Here is a 22731-nt window from a genome sequence, read left to right as displayed (position 1 = left end):
AAATTTTTCATATATACATTCACAATTATATGATCTCATAACTGTTATTAATAATATGTATTTGTAACAATTTTTCTCCCGTACAGTTGACAATATACTTGAAATTGCTTTCTTACCATCCCATAAGTCCATCTTATCTTACAACAATCCTACTTCTTCTTTCTTCCTTCCCTCCTTCCTTCCCTCCTTTCTTCTTTCCTTCTCTCCTTCCTTCCCTCCTTCCTTCCCTCCCTCCTTCCCCCTTCCCCCCTCCTTTCTTCTCTCCTTCTCTCCTTCCCTCCTTCCTTCCCTCTTTCCTTCCCTCCTTTCTTCTCTCCTTTCTTCTCTCCTTCTCTCCTTCCTTTCCCCTTTCCTTTCCTCCTTCCTTCCCTCTTCCTTCTCTCCTACATTCCCTCCTTCCTTCCCTCCTTTCTTCTCTCCTTCCTTCCCTCCTTTCTTCTCTCCTTCCTTCCCTCCTTCCTTCCCTCCTTCCTTCCCTCCTTCCTTCCCTCCTTCCCCCTTCCCCCCTCCTTTCTTCTCTCCTCTCCTTCCCTCCTTCCTTCCCTCTTTTCCTTCCCTCCTTTCTTCCCTCCTTCTCTCCTTCCTTTCCCCTTTCCTTTCCTCCTTCCTTCCCCCTTCCTTCTCTCCTATATTCCCTCCTTCCTTCCCTCCTTTCTTCTCTCCTTCTCTCCTTCCTTTCCCCCTTCCTTTCCTCCTTCCTTCCCCCCTTCCTTCTCTCCTATATTCCCTCCTTCCTTCCCTCCTTTCTTCTCCTTCTCTCCTTCCTTCCCTCCTTCCTTCCCTCCTTCCTTCCCTCCTTCCTTCCCTCCTTACTTCCTTCCCTCCTTCCCTCCCCCCTTCTCTTTCTTCTCTCCTTCCTTCCTTCCTCCTCTCCTTTCCCTTCTCTCCTTCCCCTTCCTCCACTCGATCTTAATGGGGCTGAAGCTCAATCAGAGATCAGCAGCCCCAGGCCTGCCGGAACAGCCAGGTCTTAACAGACTTTCGGAAGGCCGAGAGAGTGGGGAGGGTCCGGATCTCAGGGGAGAGATCGTTCCATAGGGCCGGGGCAGCTACAGAGAAGGCTCTCCCCCGAGGAGCCGCCAGACGCCATTGTGTAGTCGATGGCACCCAGACAAGAACCAACGGAAACTCATCAAGGAGAGAAGCAATCTTGAACCAGGGAGGGATTTCCTGACAGTGAGGACAAATTAACCAGTGGAACAGCTTCCCACCAGAAGTAATGGGTGTCCCATCACTGCATGTTTTAAGAAGAGTTTGGACAACCATTTGTCTGAAATGGTATGGGGTCTCCTGCTTGAGGAGGGGGTTGGACTAGAAGACCTCCAAGGTCCCTTCCAATTCTTTTATGCTGTTATTTTGATGGAAATTAATCAAGGATTAACCTAGAATTAAGGAGAAATGTCCTGACAGGGAGGACAATTAACCGGTGGAACTGCCTGCCACCAGAAGCTGTAGGTGCTCCATCCCTGGAGGTTTTTAAGAAAAGACTGGAGAGCCACTTGCCTGAAATGGAACAGGGGCTCCTGCTTGAGCCGGGGGTTGGACTAGAAGACCTCCAAGGTCCCTTCCAACGCTGTCATTCCGTATGGAGGACAAGGTTGGACGTGACTCCCTTGCATCCTCCAGAGAGTGTCCGCTTGCTGTTGGACCACGGTGCCGCCATTGATGATCCCGGGGGGCCGGGCTGTGAGGGCATCACCCCGCTGCACGATGCCCTCAATTGCGGCCACTTTGAGGTGGCGGAGCTCCTAGTCCAGAGAGGCGCCTCAGTGCTGCTGCGCAACGCCAAGGTCAGGAGACCCCGGGCGGGGGGGAATGGGGGGGGGCAAGTGTGAGGGTGTCAGGAGTGGTGCGGCTTTATTTGAGAGCGATGCCCCACCAGGGATCTGGAGAAGAGGGTGATTCTTCTTCTGCCAATGGCCAGCCTGTCCCCTGCCTTGCTCATCTCTCTCTCTGCTCTTTTCTTTATTTAATAATTCTATTTTATATTTAATTTATTTTACATTTAATTATTCTATTTTACATTTAATAATTTTATTTTACATTTAATAATTTTATTTTACATTTAATAATTTTATTTTATATTTAATTATTTTATTTTATATTTAGCAATTTTATTTTATATTTAATAATTTTATTTTATATTTAGTAATTTTATTTTATATTTAGTAATTTTATTTTGTATTTTATTATTTTATTTTGTATTTTATTATTTTATTTTGTATTTTATTCTATTATTTTATATTTTATTCTATTATTTTATATTTTACAATTTTATTTTATATTTTATTCTATTATTTTATATTTTATTCTATTTTGTATTTTACAATTTTATTTTATATTTTACAATTTTATTTTATATTTTACAATTTTATTTTATATTTTATTATTTTATTTTATATTTTATTATTTTATTTTATATTTTATTCTATTGTTATTTATTTGTTTAGATTTCCCCTTGAGAGCCAGCAACACAATCTCATTTTTAATCTGGACCAGAGTGCTCATAGTAAAAAAAAATGACAATAAAAGTTACTTTATTTTTATCCTGCATTGATTATTTTTATAAACAACAACTTCCTGTTTTCTCCACAACCACAGCCCTGTGGGGTACGTTGAGCTGAGAATTAAAGCCACCCAGCCAGCTTTCAGGACTAGAACTCACCGTCTCCTGGTCATTGGCCAGAAGTCACCCAGTTGTCTTTCATGCCTAAGACGGAACTAGAACTCACTCTCTCCTGGTCATTGGCCCAAATCACTCAGATCACTTTTATGCTTAAGGTGGAACTAGAACTCCCAATCTCCTGGTCATTGGCCCAAAATCACCCAGGTGGTTTTGATGCCTAAGGCGGGACTAGAACTCCCAGTCTCCTGGTGATTGGCCCAAAGTCACCCAGAGGGCTTTAATGCCTAAGGCGGGACAAGAACTCCCAGTCTCCTGGTCATTGGCCCAAAGTCCCCCAGCTATCTTTCGTGCCTAAGGGGCGGGACTAGAACTCCCCGCCCCTTGCTTTTAAGCCTGCCGCCTTCGATCAAACGGGCTCTCTTTGCTGTTCCTTGAAGCCACCTCAACCCTAAACCCCCTTGCAAAGTGAGGAGTGGGGACCCCTTCCTCCCCCCAGCCAATGGATGCAGAGCCCCCTCCCCCCCCCGGGGGGGTTCTCCTCTTTTGGGCAAGTCACTCCCCTCCATTCTATCTCCAGCCTGGTGGGGAAGGAAGTCCTTATCAGGTGGGTTTTTGCGAGACACAGGGGAGAAGCCATTTCCTGGGCTGAGCCCCCCCCCCATGTTTTCTTGCCCCTCCAGGGCCTGAGCCCCTTGGGGACCCTGAAAGCCTGGGTGCAGCTCTACGGGAAGGATCTGGACCCGGAGACCCGTCATCACTGCAGAGCCATGGAGAGCCTGCTCCGGAAAACCACAGCGGAGCCTGGTGAGGCTGTACCCAGTGGGATAATTGGGGGGGGGGGGGCAGGGGGTTGCACCAGGCCAGCAGCCAGCCATCCTCTGGGGAGGGACACACACACACACACACATGATCCGAGGAGAAGGAGACCACCCCCCTTGCTGTGAGAACTTGTAGAGAGATCTGGCATCTCAATCTCTCTTTGTCGACTTCCTTTTACATCGGGGGTCTCGGCCACCGGAAGGTCTGTGGACTTCAATTCCCAGAATTCCCCAGCCAGCATACGCTGGCTGGGGAATTCTGGAAGTTGAAGTCCACAAGTCTTTATTTTTTTAAAAGAAAAACCTTTATTTTGTTTATGCAAACTTCACATCTTTGCAATGCATTACACTTCTTGTACATATCTTGTAATTTTTTTTATCTGTACATCTAAGTCTTGTATAGCTATAACTTTATACTATATATATATGCATTTAAATTATTTCATGCATCTTTTTTCTTCATTCTCTATAGAACATTCTATATATTCTATGTGTAACAACCTTTATTACATTTGAATCGCTGTGCATCCATTTCCTATTATCTATTTGCTACAGTCTATTTCGTATTTCTACCTTTTAATCATTTTCCGGTTTTGTAGTTGTTTTTTTTATTTTTTATTTGTTGATCTTTCTTCCTTTCTTTTTTGCTTTTCTGCTTCCCCCTCCCCCCCCGAGGTTTTGGTGTCTTGCTATTAAAGTACATTCCAGTTAAGCTTGTCTCGGCATTCATTACTGGAAGGAGGAGGGGGTCAGAACAGATTTTTATTACTGGTATAAGACAAAGACTGGGACAAACTGTAAATAATGTGATGGGATAGAAGGATAGATAATGCATTCAGCAGGCTAATAGCTAATCGGCCAGATTATCTGTATATGAGGGGATTGTGTGGTCGTAATGGCTTCGCTGGGCTGCACTATTTTAAATGTAAAAACAATACAAATATATATTTTTTTAAAAAGAGAGAGCCTGGCTGCCGTCTCTCAGGCCCCCTAAATGATAGGCAGCCCCCTCCCCAATAGGAGAGCCCGCAGTGGAAAGAGGCAGGTGACCCCCCCTGTCCTGTCCTGGAGCTTCCTGGGACCTTCGGACTGGACAGGCCCTTTGGTTGACCCAACTCCCTTGCAGGTTCCCGGCCCCCTCCTCCCCGAGGAGAGACCCCCAGCCAACTCTTCGATGCAGAGCTCTCTGAGCCCCTAGCGCCCTGTTCTCCAAGCCCCCCTCCGAAGTCCCCGGGCGCCCGGCAGCGCCATCCAGAGGCGGAAGAAGACTGCATGGCCGCCCTGCGGCCGGTGAAGAAGAAGCAGCGGCTGCTGCTGGAGCAGACCCTGGCGGGGGAGGCGAGGCTGGGCCCCCCTGCAGACTATCAGGCCGCCATGCTTGGGGTGGGGAGCGCCCGCCTCCCTCCGAGCCCCGAGCACCACAAAGCCCCCCCCAGGCCGGCCCTGATCCCAGCGGACGAGTACGTGGGGGACGACTGGCTGGAGGACGACCTCGCGCCTGGCACGGGGTCTCGCAAAAGGAGCCGCTGGAGCCCAGCCGGAACTTGGGGGTCTGGCTCGGAGGACAGCGAAGGGGGGGCTCCTCGGCAGCCCCCCGAGACCACCAGCAGCAGGAGGAGGAGGAGGCCCGCCCGGCAGACGCGACTCACCCTCGACCGGACCCTGCTGGGCAGGAGCCGAGGAGCCGACCCCCCACCCAGAGTGGACTCTCCCGCTGAGCCCGGCAGCCTTCTGGAAGGAGCCGGCAGCAGCCCCACTCGGCGGGGAGACAGCCCCCCCTCGGGTGCCATGCAGGTGAGTTATGGGACTAACCCCCCTCCCCCCCCATCCTGAGCTGAGCAGGAGCCCAAACAGCTTCCTCAGCCTCTGCTCCCCCCTCCCTCTGCTGCAGCTGCCGTCGCCTCCTGTCCGGGTGCGAGTGCGAGTTCAGGACAGCGTCTTCCTGATTCCAGTGCCAAAAAGGTAAAGGGGGGGGGTGGCTTTCCTTAACAGCCAAGATGGTGGTTTTCTATTTTGGCCACTAAATAAGGACTTGCATTTTGCATTGATAAGAGCCGAGATGGCGCAGTGGTTAAATGCAGCACTGCAGGCTACTTCAGCTGACTGCAGTTCTGCACTTCGGCTGTTCAAATCTCACTGGCTCAAGGTTAACTCAGCCTTCCATCCTTCCGAGGTGGGTAAAATGAGGACCCAGACTGTGGGGGCAATATGCTGAGTCTGTAAAACGCTTAGAGAGGGCTGAAAGCCCTATGAAGCGGTATATAAGTCTAACTGCTATTGCTATTCCTCTGGGGCTGGGACGCTGAGATGCCGACCCCATGTGAGAAGTGTGTGTGCGTGCGTGGCCTTCCCCGAGAGCCTCTGCTGACTGGCCTCCTTCCTCTTCCTCGCAGGGAGGGCGGGAGCCGTCCGGTCTCGTGGCTGGCCGAGCAGGCCTCCCAGCGCTACTACCAGGCCTGTGGGCTCTTGCCCCGCCTCACCCTCAAGAAGGAGGGGGCACTGCTGGACCCTCAGGACAGCGTCCTGGACGTCCTGCAAAGCAACGAGGAGGTGAGTGGCTCGGGGGGGAGGGGGGTTTTTCCCCACAGTTTTTGGCCTACACAGCAGGGGGCTGGTGACAGGAACCGGAACAAACTCCCTGGAATTTGGGGCGGGAAGACCGAACGGGATATTGGGGTGCTCCTGACGGAAGCCCCTGGCCAAAGGAGAGGAGGGGGGGAGCCTTGGGACGAGCCATGCGAAGCAGAGACAGAGGTTCTGCTCTTCTGAACCGGGGACCCCTCGGCCAGGGAAGGAAGGGGGACTCCCTGGGGAGGGGGCAGTTCCTTCTCCTTCCAGACCAGCTGACCCTCCCCCCACTCCCCTTCTCTGTCTCAGGTCTTGGCTGAAGTCCAGTCCTGGGACCTGCCGCCCCTCCTGGAGAGATACCGTAAGGCCTGCCAGACCCTGGCGGTGGGTAAGCACCCAGCCTTCCTCTGCACAGCGCTCTCTCTTCTTCTTCATCATCATCATCATCTTCTTCTGCTTTTAATCCCTTGCGAGATGGAGTCTGGTCAACTGAATGGAGATGAGTGTTTTTACTGGCCGGATGCCCATCCTGTTGCCAATGCGGAGTTTTGTTCAGCAGATTTTTCTGAGTATAAGACACACTTTTTCCCCAAAAAAAGAGGGTGAAAATCTGGGTGCGTCTTATACACTGAATACAGCATTTTGGTCTCCCAAAACCCTACCCTGCCCATTCTGTTTTTCACAAAATTGGACACGCCGAGGGTTTGGGAGGCCTGCAAAATGCTCCTGGGGCCCAGGGAGGCCAAACACTTTTTTAAAATTTACCTCTTGGTGCGTCTTATACTCCAGTGCATCTTATAGTCTGAAAAATACGGTGTACATGCTCACTGTGCCCAGAGAGATCAATATCTGCCTCCACCTGGGATTGAACTCACAGCCTCTTGGCTGGGAGGCGAGAGCTCCGCCTCTAGGCCACTGCGGCCCTCTGCACGGCGCTCTCTCTGGATATATTTATCCCCGCCTGGAGCGTCCTTATGGAAGCGTTCTGCCCAGTTGTGAGTACAAACCTAGGAAGCTTTTTGAAAGTGTCTAATTCAGGTGCCCAGAAGCCTCGGGTGGGTGGCCATGTTTGAACGGCCACAAAACAGGTGGTCGTACGTCGAGGACTCCGCCGCGCATGGAGCACAACTCAAGTGTTGGTTCCTCGGCTCCAAGAGGGGCTTCTCTCGCGTCCGTTCTGGGCTCCAGGATGAGGCCAAGGGAGCCTCCGAGGCCAGAGAAGGTTGGCCTAGAGATCAGTTGTGGGGAACCTGATGGTCAGATGGGCCTTTGAAGAGACTGGGGTTAGAAGTCGGAGCCTCGGTGCTCCCCGAGCCCAGTTCTTTGCTCCCAGGCATTTTATGACCAAACTAGGCAACATTATCAGTGCGGGAAGGTTTGTGTTAGGAGGTTTTCAAGCCCTGATGAGGTGATTTAGTTTGGTAGTGAAACGTCTGCAAAAAAACAGTCAGGTTCAGAGAGCACCAAGGGCCCCACAGATATTTTCTCCTCCTTCTCCTCCTCCCCCTCCTCTTCCGTAACCTCACTCCCTTGTAGCACTGATGATGTTACCTGGCTGGGTCACGAAACGTCTGCACGAAACCATCAAGCTCAGAGAGCCCCAAGGACTCAAGAGTGTTCCTCCTCCTCCTCCTCCTCCTCCTCCTCCTCCTCCTCCTCCCTCCTCTCAAATCTCTCTCCCTTCCGGCACTGATGATATTACCTAGTTTGGTAATGAAATGTCTGCATTTGTAAACACAACAACGGATAGAGTGGATGGAGGGAGGAGGAGAAGGAAAGATAGGAAGGAGAGGAGAAAGGAGAGGAATAGGAGAAAGGGAAAGGCAGAGGAAGAATGGGAGGGAATGTAAGAGTAGGAAAGAGGGGAGGAATGGGAAGAAGAGGGGAAGGATAAAGGGGAGGAAGGGGAAAGAAGAAAGGGAAAGGAGAGGAGGAAGGAAGGAGAGAAGAAAGAGAAGAAAGGGGGAAGGAAGGAGGGAGGGAAGCAAGGAGGGAAGGAAGGAGAGAAGAAAGGAGGGAAGGATGGAGGGAAGGATGGAGAGAAGGAGAGAAGAAAGGAGGGAATGTAGGAGAGAAGGAAGGGGGGAAGGAAGGAGGGAAGGAAGGAGGGGAGAAGGAAGCCATGGTTTAATGGGGGTGGGGATCGCAATAAAGCCATGTGTCAGGCCTGCAGCCCTCTTTTTTGGGGGGTCTTTGGCCTGCCACACTTTCTATTCTTCTACTATGAATTTTCTATGGTGGGAAAATGGAGTTAGATGATATGTAGCCATAACAACATTCTTTCTAGAAAGCCAAGGTCATCCTTTGTCTCTGCACCTCTACACCTGACCGGAACTGGATGGGGAAGCTGCCAGCATGGCAGTGAGAGATGGAACCATGAGATGGACTTGTGGGTGGTGGTGGGAGGAAAGATCTTGAACTTTCAACCGGGTGGGGAAAACCAGGAAGCTTTCAGATTCGGGTTTCCCCAGATGTGCCAACATGGCTCTCTTGATAAATTGGAACTCTGAGCAATCCTTTGCCTCGGACGCTGATTTACTTTTGGAGGCTATTGGGGAGCCTGACAGTCTCCCTCGTCTGCTTTCCCTCCTTGCGAGGGGCTCGTCTAACCTGTCTCCCTTTCTCCCCCTCTGCCCCGCAGGAGAACACCGGTTGCTGGGGAAGCTCTTGGAACGCCAGGAGTCGGCCTCGTCCTTCAGCGTCTCCGGCACGGCTCTGCGCCCCCACCACCTGCGCCCTCTCCTGCGGGCCCTCAAGCTGCAGGCCTCCCTCCGCCAGCTGAGCCTCTCTGGCACCGGGCTGGGGGACGAGTCGGCCGAGGAGCTCCAGGCCACGCTGGGCACCATCCCTGGGCTGAAGCACCTGGATCTCTCGGCCAACAGGCTGGGCCCCGACGGGCTGCAGAAGTTGGCTGCGGGCCTTCCTGGCTCCTTCGCCTTCCAGGTAAAAGTGGAGGGATGTGCGGGAAGAAAAGTAGATCCTGCATTTAATTTAAAGCCTTTCATAAAGCCTGTTTTTATGTAAGCCGCCCAGAGTCCTTCGGGATTGGGTGGCATATAAATTTATTAAACATTCAACATTCATTCAACATTTTCTTATTCCAGGCCTTAGAAGAGCTGGATCTCAGCTTGAACCCCTTGGGTGACGGCAGTGCCCACTCTGTAGCCTCGCTGCTCCAGGCTTGCCCTGTCCTGGGCACCCTCCGATTGCAAGGCTGCGGCCTTGGCGCCACCTTCCTGGAGCCTCCCTCTCTCCTGCTGGCCAGCGCCTTGAAAGGTAGGAAGAAGGGGGGGGGGCGTATGGAGTATTCAGGGACCCTTCTGGCCACCGAAAGACAAGGGGTGACGGGGAGGCCTTCAGAAGTCCAGGTGGGAGGGTGAGACCTAAAATCAGAAACATTTCTGTTAGGGATACTGCTAGAAAACATGACGACAGGAATGTGTACTTAATATCACATGTTTTGAGAGCAGAAGCATATCAGCACAATGTTGGAAAAATGAGGAAACTCCTAGAGATGAAAATATAATGGGGGGAAAATAAGAGATTGTGTGGAAATGGATAGTTAACGTTAAAGATAAAGGACAAAGAAGATATAGACTATTTTTTAACCTGGGATTTGTTTTAACCAATGGCCACCCTGTTTCCCTGAAAATAATCCCTCCCTGGATAAGACGCCCAATTGGGCTTTTGAGCGCGTGTCCTATAACAGTGTTTCTCAACCTTGTCAACTTGAAGATGTCTGGATTTCAACTCCCAGAATTCCCCAGCCAGCAAATGCTGGCTGGGGAATTCTGGGAGTTGAAATCCAGACATCTTCAAGTTGACAAGGTTGAGAAACACTGTTCTATAGCAATAGCAATAGCAGTTAGACTTATATACCGCTTCATAGGGCTTTCAGCCCTCTCTAAGCGGTTTACAGAGTCAGCATATCGCCCCCACAGTCTGGGTCCTCATTTCACCCACCTCGGAAGGATGGAAGGCTGAGTCAACCCTGAGCCGGTGAGATATGAACAGCCGAACTGCAGAACTGAAGTCAGCTGAAGTAGCCTGCAGTGCTGCATTTAACCACTGCGCCACCTTGGCTCTAAAATAAGCCCTCCCTGAAAACATTGCAACACAGCAGCAGCCATGAGGTGACCACGCTCCCCACCTCCTCCTGCACCTCCAAAATAATAAGACCTCCCCGAAAATAAGGCCAAGCGCTTATTTCGGGGGTCAAAAGAAAATAAGTCCATGCCTTCTTATTTTCAGGGAAACACAGTAGATAATAAAGATAGAAAATAGAAGTTGGAAGGATACCATTATAAACAAGTAAAAAATATTATTGTTATGTATATGTAAATTGACTCAGACAATACGCTGTTTATTAAGCACTGGTATATGTTAAAGAAAAAGGTAAAAATAAAAGTATCCAAGGGGTTTTGCTTGAGAAGCGTTGGGGGGGCAATGAGCCCGTCCAGGAGCTAAGAGGTCCAGTAATGGTGTGGCCCTCAGGACCCCAACCTCCCTCTCCTACATGTGAGCTGTGCTCTCACCCTCAACCCCCTGGAGATGCCCCACCTCCCCCTCCTCTTTCCTGGCAGGCGCTGTGCACCTGAAGAGACTCACTCTCTCCCACAATGCCCTGGGCCCCCGTGGCCTTGGGCTCCTCTTGAAAAGCCTGCCCTTCGAATCTCTGACCCACCTGGAGGTGGGCTCCCTGCAGCCCAGGGCGGGGGACCGGCCACAGCTGAGAGACGCCGTGGTCAGCTATCTAACGCAGGTTGGTGCTCTCTGACCGACCCGAGGGATTGGGGGGGGGTGGCTATCTGCACTGTCGAATTTGGGGAATGGGGAGAAGATCACATACACACACAATCGCATACCTCAATTCTGAATCTTCTTGGGACAGGAAGGCTGCGTTCTGACTCACCTGGGACTTTCTGGGAATCACCTGGACGACGCCGATGTATCAGAGCTAGCTAGGTAAGAAGGCGGCTGTAGCTCAGTTCATTTCATTTATTGGTTTTGTATGCCGCCCACTCCCGAAGGACTCCAGGCTTCGGCTTACAATAAAACAGGGAAAGGGGATGAATAAGACAATACAAGACAATACAACAATTTTAAAATACAAACAAGGTTCACAGATGAAGTGGGGCTGGATACTTCAACAGCCCCCAGCCTGCCGTAACAGCCAGGACTTAGTAGCTTTACGGAAGGCCGGGAGGGTAGTTGCGGGTGTGAGAAGAAGGAAGAAGGAAGCCTTTAGTATCCTTGGATAGGGGACCATCATCTTAGGGGTGCCTAGAGGACAACTGGACCCCCCGTTTGGTTCTGCTGAGTTTGAAAGTCCTCCTTGTCGCCATCCGACAGGAGGGGTTCTCTGCGCTGTTGAGCTTTTGAAAATGAAGGGTGGGGGAAATAGCAATAGCAATAGCAATAGCAGTTAGACTTATCTACCGCTTCATAGGGCTTTCAGCCCTCTCTAAGCAGTTTACAGAGAGTCAGCATATCGCCCCCAACAATCTGGGTCCTCCTTTTACCCACCTCGGAAGGATGGAAGGCTGAGTCAACCCTGAGCCGGTGAGATTTGAACCGCTGAACTGCTGATCTAGCAGTAGCCTGCAGTGCTGCATTTAACCACTGCGCCAAATGAGGGGTGGGGGGTTTCAACTTATTCTCCAAAGCCCCTGAAGGCAGGAGAAGAGGCGACAGGTGGAAACTCATCAAAAAGGAAATCAACCTGGAATTAAGGAGAAACTTCCTAGCAGTGAGGAATAATTAATCAGTGGAACAGCTTCCCTCCAGAGGTTGTGGGTGACCCATCGCTGGAGGTTTTGAAGAAGAGACTGGGCAGACCCTTACCTGAGATTGAGCAGGGGGGGTGGACTAGAAGACCTCCGGTGTCCCTTCCAGCTTCTCTTGTCTCTTCTCAACAGCTGGAACCAATCGCGAGCCAGTCCTCCTAGGACAGTGTTAATTTAAAAAAAAGATTTTATTGGTAAAAAGAAAATACAACATCCATAGCTTGTAAGAAACAATACAACTACATTTCGAGATATTCCCATACTATCAAATCATTATAAACATCAAAGGTTAGGTATCTTATTCCTTCCCTCCCTCTTCTCTTCCCTCATTTCTTCTTTTCCATACCCTTTTCTTCCCTCCCCCCCTTACTTCCTTCTCCCCTGCCTTCCCTCCTTTCTTTTCTCCTTTCCTCCTTTCCTTCCCCCTCCTTTCCCTCCCTTGATCCCCTCTCCTTCTCACATACCTTCCCTCCTTCCCTTCCTCTTTCCCTCCTCCTTCCTTTTCTCTTAATCTCCCTCCTTTCCTCCCTCCTTCCTTCCTTCCTTTCAACTCTCCTTCTCTCTTTCTTTCCCACCCTCTTTCCCTCTTTACTACCCTCTCCCCTCCCTCCTTCCTCCCCCAGTTTCTTCTCTTTCTTCTCTCCTTCTTTCTTCCCACCTCCTTTCCCTTCTCTTCTTTCTCTTCCTCCTCTTTATCCTTCCCCCCTTCTTCTGCCTTTCCTGTTCCTCTCCTTTCTCCTCTCCACCCTGACTTCCCTACTGTAGGACAGTGTTTCTCAACCTTGGCGACTTTAAGTCCCGTGGACTTCAACTCCCAGAATCCCCCAGCCAGCTATGCTGGCTGGGGGATTCTGGGAGTTGAAGTCCACAGGACTTAAAGTCGCCAAGGTTGAGAAACACTGTCCTAGGGGGAAGGGGGGGGGTTCCCCTCCTCTTAACACGATGGAGGTTGGTGGGACTAGAACTCTGGGTTCGGGGAGCTGAGCCTCTGTGCCAGGCCCTTGTCTGGACGGGTGGACTTCAACTCCCAGAATTCCCTGGCTATGCAGGCTGGGGGGGGGTTCTGGGAATTGAAGTCCACCCATCTTAAAAGTTGTCAAGGTTGGGAAATCCTGGTCTAGGGTCTCCTGCCTGAGCAGGGGGTTGGACCAGAAGACCTCCAAGGTCCCTTCCGATTCTGGTGCTCCGTTGCTCACCTCCGTCACTCAAGAGGTGCTTCTCTCCACAGGGGTCTCCTCGCTTGCCCATCCTTAGTCTCGCTGGACCTGTCCACAAACCCCGCCATCAGCATCCTTGGTCTCCGGACGCTGCTGGTCACCCTGGAGGAGCGGAAGCAGGGGCTCCAGGTCCTCAGCCTGGCCGGTGAGGGTCGTTTACAGCTGTTGTCCCATGAACAGGCGTCCGGTCACTTTCCCCTGCAGCTTAACAGTGTAACACAACGGGGATCTCCTCCAGCGTGTATCTACTCTGAGAAGTCCTCGGTGGTCTCTGAGCTTGGTGGGTTTTCTTGCAGGCGTTTCATTACCATATTATATACGCTGGCACTGATGGTGTTACCTAGTTTGGTAATGAAACGCCAGCAAGGAAACCACCAAGCTCAGAGACCACCAAGGACCCATTTCAACCCTGAGCTACAAATATTCTCTTTTATTTGTGTCCGCCCTGCATAAAAAACGAAGGAGGAGGTGGGTCGTCCTGCTCCTCTTTCAAGCCCAAGTCCTCTCCCTGCCCATATTTGCTTCCTTCCCGGAAAGATGCAAAGAAAAGCATACAAATTTAATAGCAATAGCAGTTAGACTTATATACCGCTTCATAGGGCTTTCAGCCCTCCCTAAGCAGTTTACAGAGTCAGCATATCGCCCCCAACAGTCTGGGTCCTCATTTCACCCAGATAGATAGATAGATGATAGCTAGATAGCTAGCTAGCTAGATAGATAGATAGATAGATAGATAGATAGATAGATAGATAGATAGATAGATAGATAGATAGATAGATATAGAGAGAGGGAGAGATAGATATAGAGGGAGGGAGGGATAGATATAGATAGATATAGATAGATGTAGATAGAATAGATAGATAGATAGATAGATAGATAGATAGATAGATAGATAGATAGATAGATAGATAGATAGATAGATATAGAGAGAGGGAGAGATAGATATAGAGGGAGGGAGGGATAGATATAGATAGATGTAGATAGAATAGATAGATAGATAGATAGATAGATAGATAGATAGATAGATAGATAGATAGATAGATAGATAGATATAGAGAGAGGGAGAGATAGATATAGAGGGAGGGAGGGAGAGATAGATATAGATAGATATAGATAGATATAGATAGAATAGATAGATAGATAGATAGATAGATGATAGATAGATAGATAGATAGATAGATAGATAGATAGATAGATAGATAGATAGATAGATAGATAGATATAGAGAGGGAGAGATAGATATAGAGGGAGGGAGGGAGGGAGGGATATATAGATATAGATAGATATAGATAGAATAGATAGAATAGATAGATAGATAGATAGATAGATAGATAGATAGATAGATAGATAGATAGATAGATAGATAGATAGCAATAGCAGTTAGACTTATATACCGCTTCATAGGGCTTTCAGCCCTCTCTAAGTGGTTTACAGAGTCAGCATATATCGCCCCCAGAGTCTGGGTCCTCATTTCACCCACCTCGGAAGGATGGAAGGCTGAGTCAACCTTTGAGCCGGTGAGATTAGAACCGCTGAACTGCAGATAACAGTCAGCTGAAGTGGCCTGCGGTACTGCACCCTAACCACTGCGCCACCTCGAAGATTCAGGACAATTTTTCTGCATTGCCAGTTGGCTTCTGGAGTTACTTCACAGTGGAGTAAGAAAGAAACTAAAAGTTCCCCATTTCCATCTGCATGGCGTGTTCACTGGGACGTTTTTCTGTATAGATCAGTGGTTCCCAAACTTGGCAACTTTAAGACTTGTGGACTTCAACTCCCAGAATTCTCCAGCTCTGCTGGAGAGTTGAAGTCCACAAGTCTTAAAGTTGCCAAGTTTGGGAACCACTGGTATAGATCAAGCGTTTTCACCGTCCATCTCCCCCTGCCAGAGGCGCTGCGTGTTTTAACGTTTTAATGTTTTACCATTTGTAATTATTTCCTTGTGCTATTTATGGCATTGCACGGTGCTCAGAATTGCTCGATACTGAGAGGGGCGATATATAAACTTAATATAAATACCATATTTTTTGGAGTATAAGACACTCCTTCCCTCCCCCCCAAAAAAGAACGTGAAAATGTTGGTGCGTCTTATACATCGAATGCAGCCATTTTGGGCCCCCAAAGGCCCACCCCTGCATCCCATTTCTGCGAAAAACAGGCAATTTTTTCCAAAAACAGAGGAGTTTTTGCCTTGCCCCAGCCCCCAGCACTCTGCAGGCTTCAGTAGGGTTGGGGGAAGGGAAAACCGCCCCCATTTTTGCAAAAAAATGGCTTGTTTTTTGCAAAAAGGGGGGCGTTTTTGTCTTCCCCCCCAGCTCAGCTGAAGCCTGCAGAGTGTTCCTGGGAGCTGGGAGGACAAAACCCTTTTTTTCTTGCTTACCTGTTTGAAATCTTGGTGCGTCTTATACACCAATGTGTCTTAATAGTCTGAAAAATACGGTAAATTGAAGCCCCCCTTTGCTGCTGAACAGGGAGAGCGACGCCTGGGCTCGAGAGAGGAAGTTCGCAGGAGAAGCTGAGTTGCTACTAACAGGCTTCCTCCCCCCCCCCACTCCATCCCATTTTCCCTAGGCTGTTCTGTCCAGGGACCCCTGGAGACGGTGACGTGGACCAAGCTCTCCTCCCTGGTGGCTCAACTGCAGCTCTGCAGCCGTCAGCTCTGCAGGGCCGACCAGCGGGACGTGGCCGAGCTCTGGCACAGCCCGGCCAACACCGCCCTTCACTCGGTCACACGTCACCACAAACTTTTCTGCCAGAGTCTGTAGCACAGGCAGAGGTCCCTGAAGAGGATGGGAGGCCGGTCGATGGAGGACCGAGGAGCCGAGGACATGGGCTGTGCGCCACTCACGACATCCCAGCACGGATGGACCTCGGGGGAGAACGAGTGGCATAGCTCAGCCAACTCCAGGGAGGGTCCTGAGTTGTAAAACGGGCTGTGAATGACCACCAATCCGGCTTGTGGAACTGAGAACGTTTGTGCCTGCAGAGTGAATTTGGGTGGGAGACAAAAGCCACTCGTATCCCTTCTGTGGAGGAAATGCTGCTGTTTTTTAAATTAACAATCCTCATCCTTCTGTCCCCCTGCGTCAAAATGCCCCGTATTTATTGGTTGTAAGTAGAACTGGGGGGGGGGGGCTGCAGTTCTCCCCACCATTTTAAGCTTTTTGTGGGGGGGAGAAAGGTGAAACTCTTTGTAACCTCGAGGAAGAGGGGGAGTGAATAAATCCGATATACGCCAGGCTGAATTGTAGAAAGATTTTATTTGCTTCTGACCGACAAAATTTTGCCTCTCTGAGGCCAAAGCAAAACCCAAATAAATACACGTAACACCCCCTCCACCCCACCCCCCAAATATGCTACTGCTCCCCAATTGGAGGCTGCAAAAGGAGGGGCTGGTCCACTGCCCCCCACCCCCGGTAGTGAAAATATCTGCAGTGCGGTCACAAAATTTGGAGCTGGCCCGGGGTTTCTGGCTCCGGAGGGAGGAAGGAAGGAACTCCAGCCTTTGGAAACCTTTGTGTGTCCGCGTGGGGGGAGCCCTGAGGGCCCCCGTCGCATCTCCCCCTCTTGAGGGACGGGCCCCTTGGCCTCACGAGTGCAGGAAGCGGTTGAAGGCGTTGTAGGCCGACTCCAGGTCGAAGAGCATTTGGCGGACCTGAGAGTCGTCCAGCTCGTCGGAAGCCGACATGCCACTCAGGGTCTGCAGCCTGGCGAGAAACGGGTGCTGGTCACAGGAGGGGGGGGCGGAGGGGCCCCTGCTTTGCCCACCCCAGGAGGGGAAAAGACTAAACGAATGAATCAAACAGTAAGCAGAAAGGATCACTCCTACCAACACTGGCAGAGCAACAAGGCCCTTTGGGTATAAACAAGGAGCGAATCCCGCTCCCTCCTAACACTGATGAAGTTATCTAGCTGGGTAATGAAAGGTCTGCACCTCAGGGGCTTTGCTCAGTCCCACCTCTCCAGCCCCCCCCCCCAGTCCGTGTCCTCCCCCAACAACAGGGTACAGGGGCAGAAGCTGGCAAGGGTGTCCATTCCATTCCCCCAGGGAAGAGCTCACCATTGGCTCACTTTCTGCCGGCCCTCAAAGTCGGGGGGCAAATGGCTCATGCGGTTCATGGTCTCCATCAACTCCCGCAGGTCTGGCTGGATCTGGGGGGGCAGAAGGAAAGGGGACGGTTGCTCACCTTGCTCCGCTTCTATGCCTTCTCAGGGAGGGAGGGAGGGATGGGAAGAGGGAAGAAGGGAGGAGAGGAAGGGAAGAAGGAAGGAAGATGGATATTGGAGGGAGGGATGGGAAGAGGAAGAGAGAGGGAGGAGAGGAAGGGAAGAAGGAAGATGGATATTGGAGGGAGGGATGGGAAGAGGGATGGAGAAAGGGAGGAAGGAAAGGAAGGAAGGAAGATGGACATTGGAGGGAGGGATGGGAAGAGGAAGAGGGAGGGAGGAGAGGAAGGGAAGAAGGAAGATGGATATTGGAGGGAGGGTTGGGAAGAGGGAAGGAGGGAGGAGAGGAAGAAGGAAGGAAGATGGATATTGGAGGGAGGGATGGGAAGAGGGAAGGAGGGAGGAGAGGAAGAAGGAAGGAAGATGGATATTGGAGGGAGGGATGGGAAGAGGGAAGGAGGGAGGAGAGGAGAGGAAGAAGGAAGGAAGATGGATATTGGAGGGATGGGAAGGAGGGAGGAGAGGAAGATGGATATTAGAGGGAGGGATGAGAAAAGAGGGAGGAGAGGAAGGAAGGGAAGAAGGAAGGAAGATGGATATTGGAGGGAGGGATGAGAAGAGGGAGGAGAGGAAGGAAGGAAAGAAGGAAGGAAGATGGATATTGGAGGGAGGGATGGGAAGGAGGGAGGAGAGGAAGGGAAGAAGGAAGGAAGATGGATATTGGAGGGAGGGATGGGAAGGAGGGAGGAGAGGAAGGGAAGAAGGAAGGAAGATGGATATTGGAGGGAGGAATGGGAAGAAGGAGGGAGGGAGGGAGGGAGGAAGTTACTGGATTGGGACCTTCCTTGAACATGTACAGAGGGTAACGCTCTGCCAGCCATCCTATCCCTGAAAGTGGCTTCAGCTCAAGTCAGCTGCAGTTGCTTCAGAGGTCCGGTCCCTGGTCCACTGTGCCCCCCCCCCGTGTGACCCAGAGCCCCTCCCCCTTTGGTCACCTCATCCATGGCCCGGATCTCCAAGCGCAGCTTGTCCATCACGGTGATAAAGAGCTGGGAGAGAGAGAGAGAGAGAGGCTGGTCAGATAGGCGGCCAGAGGGGGGGGCCCTGCGGAAAGTGCCTCCCAGGTGGGTCATTTCCCCCTCCCAGCCCCCAGACCTACCGACACGATGTCCGCGATGCACCGGTTCAGGTTGCCCTTGTCGTCCTTGATTGTGATGGGCCGGTCCTCCTTGATCCTCTCCATGGCCAGCGGGCAGTCCAGCTGGGAGGGGCAAGAGGCTGCTTCTTATAGAAGTCTCCCCCCCCCTTCAAAAAGGCCTCCGAATGCCCCCCCCCACTTCCTCTGACACCAGATGGAGCAACAGCCCCCCCAATTCTCCCCTCTTACCCGGAACCTGCGGCAAAAGTCGTCGATGGAGTTGATCTCCAGTCCCTGCACCTGTTTGAAGGCGGCCTTGTACTGGACCAGCAGGCGGGAGCAGGCAGCCGTGTACCTGGAAGGAAGGGACGGGGGCCACAGGTGAGCGGCGGGGGGGGGGGGGGGGCTAAGGTGAAGCTTTGCCCTGTCCGGCCGTGTCCGGCTCGAGGGGGACGATGCTCCTCTCTGTTTCTTCGCTGAGGGAGCCAGCGTTGTCCGAAGACAATTTTCTGTGGTGAAATGGCCAACATGGCTAAACACCGAGGCACACGGAACGCTCTTCCCTTCCCACCAAAGTGCCGCCTGTTTATCTACTCGCACCGGCAGGCTTTCGAACTGCTGGGTGGGCAGGAGGCTGAGGGGAGGATTGGGAGCTCAACCATTGCACAGAGCTCGGGTCTCGAACCCGGGCTGGCGGCTTGAACTGCTGGGCCGTCCTGCCGGGTCCCTTCGACAAAGAGGAGGGGTCTTTTACTCATTTAAAGCATCGATTCGGCCGATTCTGGGCAGCTCCCAATTCAAGTTTCAAAAGCATAAAATCACTTTGAAAACTTTAAAATAAGATCGGATAAACAAAATATGCATTTATTCGTATTTGGAGTCTCCCTGGCAGTGCCTGGTGATAACTAAGTTTGTACAGGCAGTCCTTGGCTTATAACTGCTCATTTAGTGGCCGTTTGAAATTACAACACTCTGAAAAAACCCATTTATCCTTGCTTTCCACCCTTAGAAGCCCCATGGACAGAAGATCAAACTCTGGATGCTTTATAATCCCCCTGCACAGGCAGCCCTCCACTCACAAGTTCATTTAGTGACTGCCCAAAGTTACATCACCAGGGAAGAAAGCAACTTATGACCATTTTTCACACTTACGACCACTGCAGCATCCCCATGGTCACCTGATCAACATTCAGGCCCTTTGCAACTGACTCGTTTTTATGACAGCCGTGTTCCCGGGGACACCCGATCCCCTTTTGTGACCTTCTGACAAAGTCAATGGGGAAGCCGGATTTCACTTAACAACCGTGTGACTAACAGCTGCAGTGATTCACTTAGCAACCGTGGCGTGAAAGGTCGTAAAATGGGGCAAACCATGCAACAAATGTCTCGCTTAGCAACAGAAACGCTCGGCTCAATTGTGGTCGTAAGTCGAGGACTACCTGTATTGCTGCAGCTGGAGCAGGCTGACAAGAATGCATCCGGGACTTTGGAAGCATAATGGTGAAACGAAAAGGGGGGAAATCGATTCATTTGCGCTGTTCCCAACTGCCCTGAGCTGTTTGATGAATGTCAAAGACCAGATTCCACCCTGATCTCTGGAAGCCTCCACCCAAGGAGGCCAGGATCACCACCTGGCCTCCATTTCAGAAAGTTTTCTCTGTGTTGTGGCAGAGCTGGCTGCAGAGTCGGACAATGAGGAGGTTGGGGAGGAGCACGGGCCAGTCCTGGCGGCCGGGGAAAGGCTCGGACGAGGGCTCTGCATCAGAGGCAGAGAGGGGGCCGAGGCCGCCTGGCAGTGATCAGGTGCCTAAGGAGCGAGACAGGAGTGAGGTAGAGGAACAGGAGGAGCCTGTTCCCAGTGTGCGCATGCGCAGAGCTGCCAGAAGCAAAGAACAACTCAGAAATCAGGGTCAACTTGGGAGTAAAGCCCCAGGTGGAAGGTGATTGGCCCCTCCCATAGGACATAAAAGAGGAGGGGGCTTTTGGAGGAAACAATTTGTTTGTTCGGTGGTTAGATTCGTTTCAGGAGTGTGAAGATCTGTCCGTGAATCTCAGAGACTCTGTGCCCGGAGTCTTTCCTTCCACAGCACCTTTTTTGGGAAAATATTTACATGGCAGCTTTTCAAGCTAGATAAGGTCTGTAGTCATGAATACTCCTTTGAAAGGCCTGTTTGCCAGACCTTTGCTGAATGTGAGTGAGAGGAATTCACATTCGTTTAATAAAAGGGTTTTGTGGGGAACAGGACTCTGCCTCAGGCTTTCTGGGGAAGCCTCGGTCAGAACACTCGGGGCAACGGACCTGTTATCTCCATTTTCCTTCCTCCTCCGTTTATCATGGTCTAGGGTCGCCTGCCTGAGCAGGGGGTTGGACTAGAAGACCTTCAAGGTCCCATCCGACTCTGCCATTTTGCTACACTTGCCGTCAGGCCTTGGCACTTACTCATTGGGGTTGACACAGTCCTTGATGTAGGCCTTCTCCAGGGCTTGCATGGTCTTCACCACAGCAAAGAGCTCGGCCATGTTGTCGTACCTGAAAATCAGGAGGAGCAAATTGGGGCCACTTTGGCCAAGCAAAGGTTTGGCCTTCCACAGTGGGACAGATGCCCCTTCCTTGGCTCCTCTGCCTGCAGGATGCTGGTCCTCCCTGCGCCACCCCACTCCACCCCCAGTTGCAAACATAGTGGCCAAATTAATTGCAGGCAGCCCTTTGACTCAAGTGGGCTTCCCATTTGGAGATGCCCGCAAATATCTAAAGGGCAGGAGTCTCCATCTGTGGCCACTTTAAGACTTGTGGACTTCACGAGTCTTGTATGAAACTATAACAGTGAAAACGTGTAAGATAAAAACAAAGCAACATGGTTGGAAATATGACATTTTTATATTTGGAAATACTGAATAGACCAAATGTAAATAAGCGTGGGGGTTATAATGTATAACTTTATATCTTAGTGTATATGGCAAAGACTTTGCCAGGATGGTTACACTGTGTCCAATGTTTTAATTTGTGTTCAATAAAAAACTTTATTTAAAAAAAATAGACTTGTGGACTTCAACTCCCAGAATTCCCCAGCCAGCGCATGCTGAAATTGTGGAATTGAAGTCCACAGGTCTTTAAAGTGTTTGGGGACTTCTGGCACACGGGATCATTTCTGGAGGGCAGAATGGGTGGCATCTAAACTTAATAAGTAGAAGAAAGAAGGAATAGCAGTGGCACTTAGACTTATATACTGCTTCACAGCCCTCTCTAAGAGGTTTACAGAGTCAGCATCTGAGTCCTCATTTTACTGAACGAAAGGAAGAAAAATTATTTATTTGGAGTTTTTTTTTATTTGGAGTTTTGGAGTGAGAAATGAGAAAGAAAATAAATGAGAAAGGGAAGGGAGAGAGGGGTGTGCGAGAGAAAGGAAAGAGAAAGAAAAAGGAATAAAAGAGAAAGAAAGAGGACAGACAGAAAGAGAGAGAGAGAGAGCAAGAGAAAGGAACGAAAGAGAAAGGAAGGAAGAGAAAAAAAAGGGAAGAGAAAGAGGGAAAGAGAGCAAGAGAAAGAAAGAAAGGGAGGGAGGGGGGAGAGAGAAAGGAAATAAAAGAGAAAGAAAGGAATAAAAGAAAAAGAAAGAAAGAGAACAGACAGAAAGAAAGAGCAATAGAAAGGAAGGAAAAAAAGAAAGGAAGGAAAGAAAGAAAAAAGGAAGCGAGAGAAAAGAGAGAAAGGAAAGGAAAGAGAAAAAGAGGGAAAGAGAGAAAGAGAAAGAAAAGGAAAGAGAAAGGAGGAGGAAGGAAAGAAGGGGAGGAAGAATATAAATATAAACATACTCAAAAGGGGGGAAATATAAGATAATAAAATACTCACTTTTCCCTTTCTCGGGCATTTTTGTACAGCTTGACTTCCTGCAAGCGAAAGAAGTCCACAGTTGCCCCCAACGCCTCTCCAGGCTCAGGGCTTGGGGGGGAGGGGCATTATTTGGGGGGGGGCTACAGAGGACCCCCCCTTTTTAAAGCATGGGAACAAGCAGCCGGCAGCGCCTGAAAGGCCTTGAGGGACGGGGGGGGGAGGAGTAGAAGACACCCAGACAGCCCCCCCCCCGCATAGCCCCCCCCCCAAATCCCCTTCCCCCACTTGCCTCGTAGAGTTCCGGCTTGTTCCCGGGGGCTGCAGGCGGAAGGGAGAGGAGAGGTGAGGGTCGCCCCCGAGCCACTGTTTCCCCCCCCCACCTTTGAAGCCCCCGGGCCCCTCCCCTCAGCCCCCTCCCCTCCCCCCCCCCGCGGCCTGACCTCCGATCGCGGCGCTGGCGGGGATCCCGTGGAACATCCTCCCTGTCGGAAGAGCGGCGCCTCTGCTCGGCCGATCGGCTGGCCGGGTCTGCCGCTTCCCTACTTCCTCCTCCTCCTCCTCCGCCTCCCCTTTCGCTCG

At 50.9% G+C, this 22731-nt stretch overlaps 2 protein-coding genes across 3 annotated transcripts in view; one reads left to right on the top strand and one right to left on the bottom strand.

Annotated features, from left to right (window-relative positions):
- Positions 1 to 15824, top strand: part of TONSL (tonsoku like, DNA repair protein) — a 41191-nt gene extending 25367 nt beyond the window's left edge. The window contains exons 15-26 of one of the 2 annotated variants that reach the window (XM_087703802.1): positions 1627 to 1790; positions 3307 to 3430; positions 4571 to 5238; positions 5336 to 5406; positions 5838 to 5994; positions 6322 to 6400; positions 8654 to 8955; positions 9117 to 9288; positions 10596 to 10774; positions 10904 to 10977; positions 13027 to 13160; positions 15587 to 15824. In XM_087703802.1, the coding sequence (XP_087559928.1) occupies positions 1627 to 1790; positions 3307 to 3430; positions 4571 to 5238; positions 5336 to 5406; positions 5838 to 5994; positions 6322 to 6400; positions 8654 to 8955; positions 9117 to 9288; positions 10596 to 10774; positions 10904 to 10977; positions 13027 to 13160; positions 15587 to 15780 (2318 nt within the window). In that variant the 3' untranslated portion in view covers positions 15781 to 15824. The remainder of the gene's footprint in view (positions 1 to 1626; positions 1791 to 3306; positions 3431 to 4570; positions 5239 to 5335; positions 5407 to 5837; positions 5995 to 6321; positions 6401 to 8653; positions 8956 to 9116; positions 9289 to 10595; positions 10775 to 10903; positions 10978 to 13026; positions 13161 to 15586) is intronic. The other variant, XM_087703803.1, reaches the window with a different exon arrangement.
- Positions 15825 to 16256: 432 nt separating this feature from the next.
- VPS28 (VPS28 subunit of ESCRT-I) lies at positions 16257 to 22703 on the bottom strand. The gene is made up of 9 exons (XM_087706550.1): positions 22593 to 22703; positions 22442 to 22470; positions 22171 to 22208; positions 20761 to 20850; positions 18570 to 18675; positions 18342 to 18443; positions 18178 to 18231; positions 17076 to 17167; positions 16257 to 16722 (listed from the first exon to the last, which is right to left on the bottom strand). The coding sequence occupies exons 1-9, from the start codon at positions 22627 to 22629 to the stop codon at positions 16605 to 16607; spliced, it is 666 nt and encodes a 221-aa protein (XP_087562676.1). The 5' UTR covers positions 22630 to 22703; the 3' UTR covers positions 16257 to 16604.
- Positions 22704 to 22731: the final 28 nt, after the last annotated feature.

The sequence above is a fragment of the Thamnophis sirtalis genome, unplaced genomic scaffold (genome assembly GCF_051295495.1).
Source record: "Thamnophis sirtalis isolate CommonGarterSnake01/CBP01778 unplaced genomic scaffold, rThaSir2_p1.2 scaffold_2, whole genome shotgun sequence".
Taxonomy (NCBI): Eukaryota; Metazoa; Chordata; class Lepidosauria; order Squamata; family Natricidae; genus Thamnophis; species Thamnophis sirtalis.
Note: the sequence above shows the minus strand (reverse complement) of the source record. Positions and strands in the feature narration are given on the sequence as shown.